Source organism: Somniosus microcephalus, chromosome 28 (assembly GCF_052327205.1).
Source record: "Somniosus microcephalus isolate GS21.2 chromosome 28, FLI_Smic_1.0, whole genome shotgun sequence".
NCBI lineage: Eukaryota > Metazoa > Chordata > Chondrichthyes > Squaliformes > Somniosidae > Somniosus > Somniosus microcephalus.
Window position 1 is genome coordinate 36,221,903 of NC_141014.1, and position 13,349 is coordinate 36,235,251.

General features: G+C 52.3%; 1 protein-coding gene across 4 annotated transcripts in view; it reads right to left on the minus strand.

The window, feature by feature from the left end:
- LOC147099554 (liprin-alpha-3-like) overlaps positions 1 to 6,405 on the minus strand; it is a 74,642-nt gene extending 68,237 nt beyond the window's left edge. For 2 of the 4 annotated variants that reach the window (XM_085969795.1, XM_085969796.1), the window contains exons 1-3: positions 6,290 to 6,405; positions 3,419 to 3,583; positions 1,257 to 1,331 (exon numbers count right to left, since the gene is read on the minus strand). In XM_085969795.1, the coding sequence (XP_085825921.1) occupies positions 1,257 to 1,331; positions 3,419 to 3,529 (186 nt within the window). In that variant the 5' untranslated portion in view covers positions 3,530 to 3,583; positions 6,290 to 6,405. The remainder of the gene's footprint in view (positions 1 to 1,256; positions 1,332 to 3,418; positions 3,584 to 6,289) is intronic. The other 2 variants (XM_085969799.1, XM_085969797.1) reach the window with 1 other exon arrangement.
- Between the last annotated feature and the right edge of the window lie 6,944 nt (positions 6,406 to 13,349).

Below are 13,349 nucleotides of genomic sequence, written 5' to 3' on the forward strand. Positions count from 1 at the left end.
ATAAATCCGGAATAAAAAAAAACTAGTGACCATGAAATGACCAGATTACCATTAAACGCCCATCTGGGTATTAGGAAAGGAAATCGGCCCTCCTTACCCGCTCTGGCCTATATGTGACTCAGCTGCATTGAAGGTGGCGGCTCACCACACCCTTCTCGGGGGCAATTAGGGATGGGCAATAAATGCTGGGCCTTGCCAGCGATGCCCACATCCCGTGAATGATTTTTTTTTAAAAACCTCATGCATTGATGCCAATGTTGCCCGCTCAGAGTGAGGAGTAACGTTGGCAGAGAGCACGGGTCAGGAAATTGCGACCTCTGATTCTCCATCCGTTTAAACTGATAAGACAGGACAATTGGGCCCACAACTTCCACGATTGCCTTCCATGATCCGGCCAATTTCTAATTCGGATCGCTGGCTCACGGTAACCGAATCAAATCCAAATTTTAAATACATGGAATTTTTTCTGTGGCTTTTATTGGTATTTTGGTGGGGGGCGGGATTTGCATTCTGCCCCGTTTTTCTTTCGTGAAACTCCGCAACACGGAGAGAACCCGGTCACGCCTCGCCCGAACTGGCGATCCGCACTCTCGCTATGAGGGCGGGAAAGATTGCCAAGGGTGCGTTTGAACCCAAATCCAGACTGGCGGATAGAGGGTCGATAGAGAGAAACTATCTCCACTGGTTGGGGAGTCTAGGACTAGGGGGCATAGTCTAAAAATTAGAGCCAGACCTTTCAGGACTTTTTTTACGCAGCAAGTGGTGAGGACCTGGAACTCGCTGCCGACGGAAGTGGTGGAAGCGGACACGCTCAATGTTTTCAAGGGGAGGCTGGATAGGCACCGGAGGGAAATAAATTTGCAGGGCTACGGGGATAGAGCGGGGGAATGGGACTGACTGGATTGCTCTAGAGAGCCGGCACGGACTCGATGGGCTGAATGGCCTCCTTCTGTGCCATTATGACTGAGTGACATTAGGAAACACTTCTACACACAAAGAATGGTAGAAGTTTGGAACTGTCTTCTGCAAATGGCAACTGATGCTAGATCAATTGTTAATTTTATATCTCGAGATTGATAGCTTTTTGTTAACCAAAGGTATTAAGGGATATGGGCCAAAGGTGGGTATATGGAGTTAGGTCGCAGATCAGCTGTGATCTCACTGAATTGCAGAACAGGCTTGAGGGGCTGAATGGCCTCCTCCTGTTCCTATCTCTTCCTGCACAGCGCTCCGCTCGTTAAGCGCGGACCACTCACGTCCTGGGCCGTTGTTTCCAGCTCTTCTTCCAATATCGAGACTCTTTCCAGCGCCACCCGCAGCCTCTCCCGTACCTGCCATCCAAACAGCGAAGAATTAACCCGTCGCCTCCAATACCGCCCAATGACGGGAGAGCAAAAGTGCACAAGAGACCTGGTCGAATAACCCAGCGAACGCAGCCGTGTAAATAGAGGAGTAAGAGTACAAAAGCAAGGAAGTTATGCTAAGCCTTTATAAATCACTGGTTAGGCCTCAGCCAGAGCATGCTGTCCAATTCTGGGCACCGCACTTTAGGAAAACACAGAAGATAGGAGCAGGAGTAGGCCATTCAGCCCCTCGAGGCCTCTCCGCCATTTAATGAGATCATGGATGATCATCCAAATTCAGTATCCTGTCCCTGCTTTCTCCCCATATCCCTTGATCCCTTTAGCCTTAAGAAATATATCTACAGGAAACTTTCTGTTATCCGGCACGGACGGGACCGACGTGGTGCCGGTTCACCAACAATTCCGGATAGCCGAACGCTTTAGTAAAAGATATGGAGCTCAGCGCTCCGTATAAAGCAACAAACCCTGTTGCTCCTTCAGAACAAATTGGCACAAGTTGCAAGCGTCTCTGTAGCTTAGCAACAGCTGCAGCTACACCCTTGCACAGCAACAAATGGAGTAAAAAAAAGTAATAAAAGTTACCTGAACCTACTCCTGAATTTTGCCGGTTAACCGACATTTCCGGTTATTTAGGGGCCGGTTAATCGAAAGTTTCCTGTAACTCCTTCTTGAATATATTTAATGAATTGGCCTCAACTGCCTTCTGTGGCAGACAATGCCACAGGTTCACCACTCTCTGGGTGAAGAAATTCCTCCTCAGCTCAGTCCTAAATGGTTTACCCCTTATCCTTAGACTGTGACCCCTGGTTCTGGACTCCCCCGCCATCAGAAACATCCTTCCTGCATCTAGTCTGTCTAGTCCTGTTAGAATTTTATAAGTTTCAATGAGATCCCCTCTCATTCTTCTAAACTCTAGCGAATATAAGCCCAATCGACCCAATCTCTCCTCATACGTCATTCCTGCCATCCCAGGTATCAGTCTGGTGAATCTTCGCTGCACTCTCTCCATGGCAAGAACATCCTTCCTCAGATAAGGCGACCAAAACTGAAGGATGTCAAGGCCTCGGAGGCAGTGCAGAGATTTACGAGAATGGTACCAGGGATGAGGGACCTCAGTTACGTTGAGCGACTGAAGAAGCTGGGGTTGTTCGCCTTAGAGCAGAGAATGTTAAAAGGGAGATTTAATCGAGGTGTTCAAAATCATGAAGGGTTCTGATAAGAGTAGAGAGAGAGAAACGGTTTCCACTGGCAGGAAGATTGGTAACCAGAGGACACGGAATTCCAAAGAGGGGGAGATGAGGAGAATTAATTTTTTTATGCAGTGAGTTGTTATCTGGAATGCGCTGCCTGAAAGGTCAGCAGATTTGAACTGAAGTAGTAACTTTCAAAATGGGAATTGGATAAAGACTTGAAAAGGAAACATTTTCAAGGCTATGTGGAAAGAGCAGAGGGGGGTGTGGAGCTAATTGGAGAGCTCTTTCAAAGAGCCGGCACAGGCACAATGGGCCGAATGGCCTCCTCCTGTGCTGTGTGATTCTACGACTCCCCTCAGTGTGTTCGCAAAGACACGCCACCATTTACCACTCCGCAAGGGCCACACACGGGGGCCCAGGAACAAGAGAAGACGCTGGAAATTGAGGTGATCTTATTGAAACATATAAGATTCTGCGGGGGGTTGGGCAGGGTAGATGCTGAGAGGATGTTTCACCTCGTCGGGGAATCTAGAACAAGGGGGCATAGTCTCAGAATAAGGGATCGCCCATTTAAGACGGAGATGAGGAGGAATTTCTTCTCTGAGGGTCATGAATCTTTGGAATTCTTTACCCCAGAGAGCTGTGGAGGCGGAGTCATTGAATATATTCTCAAGGCGGTGATAGACAGATTTTTGAGCAACAGGGGAGTCGAGGGTTATGGGGAGCGGACAGGAAAGTGGAGTTAAGGCCAAAATCGGATCAGCCATGATCTCATTAAATGGGGGAGCAGGCTCGAGGGGCCGAATGGCCTGCTCCTGCTCCTGCTCCTGTTTCTTATGTTCTTAACAGGGGAGCCGGCACCTTTTCATCCAAAGCTTTATGATGTTCGAAGAGCGACTTCAAGGCCTTGAGCACTTCGACCTCACTGGAGACGCCAGCGGGAGACTGCGCCTGGCGTTTCACCACCGTCATGCGGAGGGAACGCTCGTGTCGCGACACCAGGCACTCCAAGTGTTCCAGCAGTAACTGTGGAGAACAACAACAGGCATTTATATACACAACAACAACAACTCGCATTTATATAGGCACTTTACAGCCTTCTGGCCTCAACGTTGAGTTCAACAACTTGAGATCATAACCACTGCTCCCATTTTCTCAAACAGCAGCTGTTGGGAATGATTCTGCTGTTGCCATTTTCAGCTCCTCTAGACCCATCTTTGTTTCTTTACTCGTCCCATTACCAAAAAAATTGAAGTGAATGGGAATCGGGGATCACACCAAGCACAAAGGAAGATGGCTGTGGCGGTTGAAGGTCAATCACTGCAGGAGTCCCTCAGGGCAGTGTCCTAGACCCAACCATCTTCAGCTGCTTCATCAATGACCCTCCCTCCTTCATAAATGGTCAGAAATGGGGATGTTCGTTGATGATTGCACAGTGTTCAGCGCCATTCACAACTTCTCAGATAATGAAGCAGTCCATGCCCGCATGCAACAAGACCTGAATGACATTCAGGCTTGGGCTGATAAGCAGCAGGTAACAGTCGCACCACAGAAGTGCGAGGCAATGACTATCTCCAACAAGCGGGAGTCTAACCACCATCCTTTGACATTCAACAGCATTACCATCGCCGAATCCCCCACCATCAACATCCTGGGGGGTCACCATTGACCAGAAACGTAACTGGACCAGCCACATAAATACTGTGACTACAAGAGCAGGTCAGAGGCTGGGTATTCTACGGCGAGTGGCTCACCTCCTGACTCCCCAAAGCCTTTCCACCATCTACAAGGCACAAGTCAGGAGTGTGATGGAATACTCTCCACTTGCCTGGATGAGTGCAGCTCCAACAACACTCAAGAAACTCGACACCATCCAGGACAAAGCAACCCGCTTGATTGGGACCCCATCCACCACCTTAAACATTCACTCCCTCCACCACCGGCGTACCGTGGCTGCAGTGTGTACCATCTACAAGATGCACTGCAGCAACTCGCCAAGGCTTCTTCGGCAGCACCTCCCAAACCCGCGACCTCTTCCACCTAGAAGGACAAAGGAGGCAGCAGGCACATGGGAACACCACCACCTCCAAGTTCCCCTCCAAGTCACACACCATCCTGACTTACAAGTATATCGGCCGTTCCTTCATCGTCGCTGGGTCAAAATCCTGGAACTCCCTCCCTAACAGCACTGTGGGAGCACCTTCACCACACGGACTGCAGCGGGCAAAAAGGCAGGTTTTAAGGAGCATCTTAAAGGAGGCGAGAGAGGTAGGGAGAGGCGGAGAGGTTTAGGGAGGGAATTCCAGAGCTTAGGGCCCAGGCAGCTGAAGGCACGGCCACCAATGGTGGAGCGACGAAAAGCTGGGATGCGCAAGAGGCCAGAATTGGAGGAGCGCGGAGATCTCGGGGGGGGGGGGGGGTTGTGGGGCTGGAGAAGGTTACAGAGATAGGGAGGGCGCGAGGGTCAAAGAGGGATTTGAAAACAAGGATGAGAATTTTAAGTTGAGGCACTGCTGGACTGGGAGCCAATGTAGGTCAGCGAGCACAGGGGTGATGTGGACAGTAAATGACAATTAGAAAAGATGGAACGATTACTCGATCGAGTCTTTTCTCACTGACGGGGAGAGGGGAGAGGGGAGCTGGGCAATGTAGCATTCAGAGACCCCGACCTTTCACATTTAGGATCTGGCTTTAACCACGGCAGTGGGACTGGAGATCTCTTCTACTGGATGACAGACAGGGTGGGAACCCTGTTTACATTGGGGTTCTGCTCCTAGAGATCTCGAAAAATGTGCATGTTGATAGAGAAGGCACACTAATCAGCAAGCTGGACAAATAACTCAAGGCTGCTGACACGCAGGGATCCATTTTTATTACTTCACCGCGATTTCCTTTTCCAAACAATTGCTGTTTTTCTCGTTCTCGGCTACTGAGAGCCAATTGGAGCCAGCGTGGCAGGTGGAGGAGGGAGCGGGGTCATGGGGGGGTGCGGAGTTGGGTGCAGGAAAAAAAGACTTGCATTTATATAGCGCCTTTCACGACCACCAGACGTCTCAAAGCGCTTTACAGCCAATGAAGTAGAGTCACTGTTGTAATGTGGGAAATGCGGTGGTCAATTTGCGCACAGCAAGCTCCCACAAACAGCACTGTGATAATGACCAGATAATCTGTTTTAGTGATGCTGATTGAGGGATAAATATTGGCCCCAGGACACCGGGGAGAACTCCCCCTGCTCTTCTTCGAAATAGTGCCATGGGATCTTTTATGTCCGCCTGAGAGAGCAGACGGGGCCTCGGTTTAACGTCTCATCCAGAAAGACGGCACCTCCGACAGTGCGGCACTCCCTCAGCACTGCACTGGGAGTGTCAGCCTAGATTTATGTGCTCAAGTGGGACTCGAACCCAGAACCTTCTGACTCAGAGGTGAGGACGCTACCCACTGACTGACACAGGAGGAGGAAGCGGGGGGGGGGGGGGGCGGCAGGGAGAAAAGCGGGAGCAGGGGGGGCGGAGGGAGGAGGGAGCGCGGGGGAGGGGGCTTGAAGGGTGGGTGCGGGGGGAGGGGGGAAGGAGGAGGAAGTTGCGGTTTGGGGGGGGGGGGCGGGGAGGCCTGGGTTGAGGATTCCTGCGGGCAAGAACGTGGCGGGGAAGTAAAGAGGCCACAGCTTCAGAACCTCTGGTTTCATCCCGTTGGGTGGCAGCCTCGGTGCGTTTGGCAGCTGGCTGTACTCACCCGCGTGTTGTTCCTCTCTGCCTTCAGCTCCGCAATCTCCTCCTCCCTCTCCAGGAGTTGCTCCCGGCACAAATTCAGCTCCTTCGTAAGTACCGCAAATTCCTGCACAGGAATAAGAAGATATTTTTAAAAACAATGAGTGACAGAGAGGTAGAGGGTGACAATTCCTGTTGGAGAGCGCGCGAGAATACGAGTGCCTCCATTAATTAGAGCGCGAGCTAAAGACATGAGAGAGAATGAAAAAGAAAGCTAGGGATCACAGAATGCTATATCACAGGAGGAGGCCATTCGGCCCATTCTGCCTGTGCCGGCTCTTTGAAAGATCTCTCCAATTAGTCCCACTCCCTCCTGCTCTTTCCCCATTAGCCCTGCAAATTTTTCCCCTTCAAGCATTTATCCAATTCCCTTTTGAAAGTTCCTATTGAATCTGCTCCCACCGCCCTTTCAGGCAGCGCGTTCCAGATCACAACAACTCGCTGCGTAAAAAATATTCTCATCTCCCCCTCTGGTTCTTTTGCCAATTACCTTAAATCTGTGTCCTCTAGTTATCATAAAAACATAAGAAATAGGAGCAGGAGTCGGCCATTCGGCCCCTCGAGCTTGCTCTGCCATTCAGTGAGATCATGGCTGATCTTCTACCTCATCTCCACTTTCCTGCACTATCGCCATATCCCTTGATTCCCTTAATATTCAAAAGCCTATCGATCTCTGTCTTGGATATACTCAATGACTGACAGCCCTCTGGGGTAGAGAATTCCAAAGATTCATATCGACCCTCCCGTCAGTGAAAACGGTTTCTCCCTATTTACTCTGTCAAAACCCCTCATAATATTGAACACCTCTATTAAATCTCCTCTTAACCTTCTCTGTTCCAAGGAGAACAACCCCAGCTTCTCCAGTCTCATCCCCCTGGTACCATTCCAGTAAATCTCCTCCGCACCCTCTCCAAGGCCATGACATCCTTCCGAAAGTGCGATGCCCAGAATGGGACACAGTACTGCAACTAGGGCCGACCAGCGATTTACCATAACTTTCTTGCTTTTGTCCTCTATGCCTCTATTTGCAAAGCGCCAAGGAGCCCGTGCGCTTTTAGCCTTCTCAACTTGTTCGACCACCTTGAAATCAGAAAATTGAATTTTATAATAGCATATTTGATGCTGATGGAACCAGAATGAATGAACAAAAAAAGGTTTATTTAGATTTGAAACGAGGTGGTGTCACCTGACAGGGTGCCCTTGGCAGTAGATAATGAGCAAATAGGAGAGGCCGAGAGTTGAGACAAAGAGATCTTGAGTAATATTCCAGGGAGTGTGTGAGGGAGTCAGTGCTGCAGCCCCGCTGTTGATGGGGCATTTAGAAGAGTACAGTGGTGTGTCTGTGGTTTTTTTTTATTTAAGTCGATGACGGGGCTATGTTGTTAAAAAAAAATTCCACCACCTGAGCTCTCCGAGACTGAAAGTCGTTCTCGATCTGGATCTTGCAGTTTCTCCGGCGGCAGAATGCTTACTACTCGTGGGGCCGGCACACTGCTCCCAGTCTCAGACTGTGGAATGTGCTTCATATCCTGTCAGCCCTGAAACAAAAACAGTGCCCACGAGAGACCTCCGACACCAGCTCCAGCCACTGCCAATCAGGCAGCGAACATGAGCACACGTAAATCACACACTTACACTCTCGCCCGCACGCTCTCACACTCTCTCCCCCGCGCGCTCACACTCTCTCCCCCGCACGCTCTCTCCCCGCGCGCTCTCACGCTCTCTCCCCCGCGCTCTCTCACGCTCTCTCCCCCGCGCGCTCTCACGCTCTCTCCCCCGCGCGCTCTCACGCTCTCCCCGCGCGCTCTCACGCTCTCCCCCGCGCGCTCTCACGCTCTCTCCCCCGCGCGCTCTCACGCTCTCTCCCCCGCGCGCTCTCACGCTCACTCCCCCGCGCGCTCTCACGCTCACTCCCCCGCGCGCGCTCACGCTCTCTCCCCCGCGCTCTCTCACGCTCTCTCCCCCGCGCTCTCTCACGCTCTCTCCCCCGCGCTCTCTCACGCGCTCTCCCCCTCGCTCTCTCCCCCGCGCGCTCACGCTCTCTCCCCCCCGCGCGCTCACGCTCTCTCCCCCCCGCGCGCTCACGCTCTCTCCCCCCCGCGCGCTCACGCTCTCTCCCCCCCGCGCGCTCACGCTCTCTCCCCCCCGCGCGCTCACGCTCTCTCCCCCACTCACACTCTCTCCCCCCCACTCACACTCTCTCTCCCCCACACTCACTCACACTCTCTCCCCCACACTCACTCTCACTCTCGCTCCCCCACACTCACACTCTCCCCCACACTCACACTCTCTCTCCCCCACACTCACACTCTCCCCCACACTCACACTCTCTCCCCCCCACGCTCACTCTCCCCCCCACACGCTCACACTCTCTCTCCCCCACACACTCACACTCTCCCCCCCCACACGCTCACACTCTCCCCCCCACACACGCTCACACTCTCCCCCCCACACACTCACACTCTCGCTCCCCCACACTCACACTCTCCCCCACACTCACACTCTCTCCCCCCCCACTCACACTCTCTCCCCCCACTCACACTCTCTCCCCCCCACACTCACACTCTCTCCCCCACACACTCACACTCTCCCCCCCACACGCTCACACTCTCCCCCCCACACACTCACACTCTCGCTCCCCCACACTCACACTCTCCCCCCCCACACACTCACACTCTCTCCCCCCCACTCACTCTCTCCCCCACACTCACACTCACCCCCACTCACACTCTCTCCCCCACACTCACACTCACTCTCACCCCCCCACACTCTCTCTCCCCCACACACTCACACTCTCTCCCCCACACACTCACTCTCTCCCCCACACACTCACACTCTCTCCCCCCCACACACACTCTCCCCCCCACACGCTCACACTCTCTCTCCCCCACACTCACACACTCTCTCTCCCCCACACTCACACTCTCTCCCCCCCACACACACTCTCCCCCCCACACGCTCACACTCTCTCTCCCCCACACTCACACTCTCCCCCCCCACACGCTCACACTCTCTCCCCCCCCACACGCTCACACTCTCTCCCCCACACACACACTCTCTCTCCCCCACACTCACACTCTCCCCCCCTCTCCCCCACACACACACTCTCCCCCCCACACGCTCACACTCTCGCTCCCCCACACTCACTTTCCCCCACACTCACACTCTCTCCCCCACACTCACTCACACTCTCTCCCCCCCACACTCACACTCTCTCCCCCACACACTCACACTCTCTCCCCCCCACACACTCTCTCCCCCCCACACTCACACACTCTCTCTCCCCCACACTCACACACTCTCTCTCCCCCACACTCACACACTCTCTCTCCCCCACACTCACACTCTCTCCCCCCACACGCTCACACTCTCTCCCCCACACACACACTCTCTCTCCCCCACACTCACACACTCTCTCTCCCCCACACACTCACACTCTCCCCCCCCCCACACACTCACACTCTCCCCCCCCACACACTCACACTCTCTCCCCCCCACACACACACTCTCTCCCCCCCACACACACTCTCTCTCCCCCACACACACACTCTCTCCCCCCCCACACTCACACTCTCTCCCCCCCACACACACTCTCTCTCCCCCACACTCACACTCTCCCCCCCCACACACTCACACTCTCCCCCACACACACTCACACTCTCTCTCCCCCACACTCACTCTCCCCCACACTCACACCAATGTTCCCTCTAAGCTGCACGTGTGCACGCCGCGCAGTACTCTGCAAGGTCCCTCGCGGGCCGGCCGCTCGCGTGTCCAGAAATGCCGCGCACGTGCAAAAAATTTAACGGGACCGCGCTTTGAAATGAGCAGCCCGCGCAGAACAAAGCGCAGCTTAGAGGGAATGCCGACACCCACACGAACACACGCTTGCCCACATGAACGAACAAAAAGACGCATCAAATACAGACACACACACAAATTCTCTGATAGAAACACACAAAAATTTCAACACAGCAGCCATTCGGCCCGTCCAGTCCATGTCGGTGTTTATCCTCCACACCTCAGGTTCTCCACCTCTTCCCATTTCCCTTTTATTTCCGCCCCCCCCTTTCAACCACCTAACTGATCTCTTTACGAGAAGTTACTCTCTAAATGTTGACACGGTGACCCCGCTGTGTTTTTTCAGATGTCCTGACTTTCGGTTTCAGACATTTACGTTTCTCTTTTAGGTTTCAGCATCACGCACAAACTCGCAGCCCCGGAACACACAGGCACGCACTGGTGTTTAGACATATACTCACACACAACTGTAATGCGTTTTAAAGTCTTTTTTGAAAAGTAAAAGAGTCACTGAAACTGCTTCATCCAAACCTTTTTCCATAGTCAGAAGGTTGTGGGTTCGAGTCCCCACTCCAGGGACTTGAGCACATAAATCTAGGCTGACACTCCCAGTGCCAGTGCTGAGGGAGCGCCGCACTGTCGGAGGTGCCGTCTTTCGGATGAGACGTTAAACCGAGGCTCCGTCTGCTCTCTCTGGTGGACGTCAAAGATCCCATGGCACTATTTCGAAGAAGAGCAGGGGGAGTTCTCCCCGGCGTCCTGGGGCCAATATTTATCCCTCAATCAACATCACAAAAACAGATGATCTGGTCATTATCACATTGCTGTTTGTGGGAGCTTGCTGTGCGCAAATTGGCTGCCGCGTTTCCCACATTACAACAGTGACTACACTTCAAAAGTACTTTATTGACTGTAAAGCGCTTTGAGTCATCCAGTGGTCGTGAAAGACGCTATATAAATGCAAGTCTTTTTTTCATAGAATAGGATCTGGAATGCACCGCCTGAAAGGGTGGTGGAGGCAGATTCAATCGTGGCTTTCAAAAGGGAATTGGATAAGTACCTGAAGGAAAAAAACTTTGCAGGGCTACGGGGAAAGGGCGGGGAGTGGGACTAGCTGAAGTGCTCTTGCAGAGAGCCGGCACGGGCTCGACGGGCCGAATGGCCCCCTTCTGTGCTATAACAATTCTATGAACCATCTACTGCCATGGGATGAGGGGATTGTCCTACAAGAAGCGATCGAGTAGAATGGGCCTATATTCCCTAGAGTTTAGAAGAATGAGAGGTGATCTCTTGAAACATATAGGATTCTGAGGGGGATTGACAGGGCAGATGCAGGGAGGATGTTTCCCCTGGCTGGGGAGTCTAGAACTAGGGGTCATAGTCTCAGTACAGTATAAGGGGCCGGCCATTAAGATAAGGTGATATCTCTTCACGCAGAAGGTTGTGAATCTTTGGAATTCTCTAGCCCAGAATATACTCAAAACTGGGATCGATAGATTTTTGGATATTAAGGGAATCAAGGGATTCGGGGATCGGGCGGGAAAGTGGAGTTGAGGTCGAAGATCAGCCATGATCTTATTGAATGGCGGAGCAGGCTCGAGGGGCCGAATGGCCGACTCCTGCTCCTATTTCTTATGTTCTTAATCGTACAGCACAGTCGGAGGTCATTCGGCCCATCGTGCCTGTGCCAACTCTTTGAAAGAGCTCTCCAATTCATTCCAGTCTTTCCCCATAGCCCAGCAAATTTTTCCTTTTCAAGTATATATCCAATATTCTTCTGAAAGTATCCTTAGGTCTATTTTCAGATTGTCTGATATGCTGCATTTTTTTCCCCCAAACTACATTACGAGTATCAGCTTGGCTTGGCTGGTATAATAATAATAATAATCAACTTTATTGTCATTGTTAGTGCACAAGTGCAGTACAACGAAATGTAGGCTTGTGGCTCCCGAGAGTGTACATTTAGATGAAGACATTTAAACATTCAACATACATTTGGCTTGTAATACATTAACATAAACATAATAAAGTGCATTGGCAGATGTGCAGGCTTTAGAGTTTATTTGTGGAGTTCAGTAGGATGACAGCCCTGGGAAAAGTGCATTGCAGTGCTTTAGAGTTAGTTGTGGAGTTCAGTAGGATGACAGCCATGCAGAAGCGAGGGCGAACAGACTGTGGCTGGGGTGGGTAGGGTCTTTGATGATGGACCGTGACCTCCGTAAACAGCGTTTCTGGTATATGTGCTCTATGGTCGGTAGCCGGGTGCCGGTAAGATGCATGGGCAGTTTTGACTACCGCTGCAGGGCTTTCCGGTCAGAGGAGCTACAGCTGCCATACCATACTGTGATACAGTTCATCAGGATGCTCTCTATTGTGCAGCGGTAAAAGTTAGAGAGGATCAGGGGTGACAGGTTACATCCCTTCAGCCTCCTTAGGAAATATAGGCGCTGCTGGGCCTTCTTCACCAGAGAGGAGGTATTGAGGGACCAGGAGAGGTCTTCCGTGATGTGGACTCCGAGGAACTTAAAGCTGTCCACCCTTTCCACCACAGCCCCATGGATGTGGATGGGGGTGTGACTTCCGCCTTTCGACTTCCTGAACTCCACAATGATTTCCTTGGCTTTCTTGATGTTAAGGGCCAGGTTGTTATCGGCGCACCACTTCACGAGATGCTGGACCTCCTCCCTGTAGGACCTCCTCTCACTTAGGAGTCAGAAGGTTGTGGGTTCGCGCCCCATTCTGGGACTTAAGCACGTAATCCAGGCCGACACTCCCACCGAGGGAATGCTGCACTGCCGGAGGTGCTGTCCGTTCCAACGAGACCATAGTCCGAGCTCCTGTCTGCCCTCTCGGGTGAGCGTGAAGGATCCAATGGCACTACTCAGAAAAGAGCAGGGAGCTTTTCCCCGATACCCCGGCCACGAGTCCACCCTCCGCCAACATTGCCCTTAAGCTGTGTGGCCGCGCGGCGCTCCGCAGCGCCCACGCAGCCGGCTCATAAATAGGGGGGAAAAAAAAAAGTCATGCCCGAAACATTGCCCTCCACCAATACCACCGAAACAGATTAACCAGTCATTTATCTCAATGAGGTGCGTGGGATGATTGCCGAGGGCAATTTGGCTGCCGCGTTTCCCTGCACTTCAAAAAAAAGTGTCTCGTTGGCTGTGAAGTCTTCTGGATTGTTCGACGGATGAGATGAGGTGCGATGTGAATGCAAATTCCTC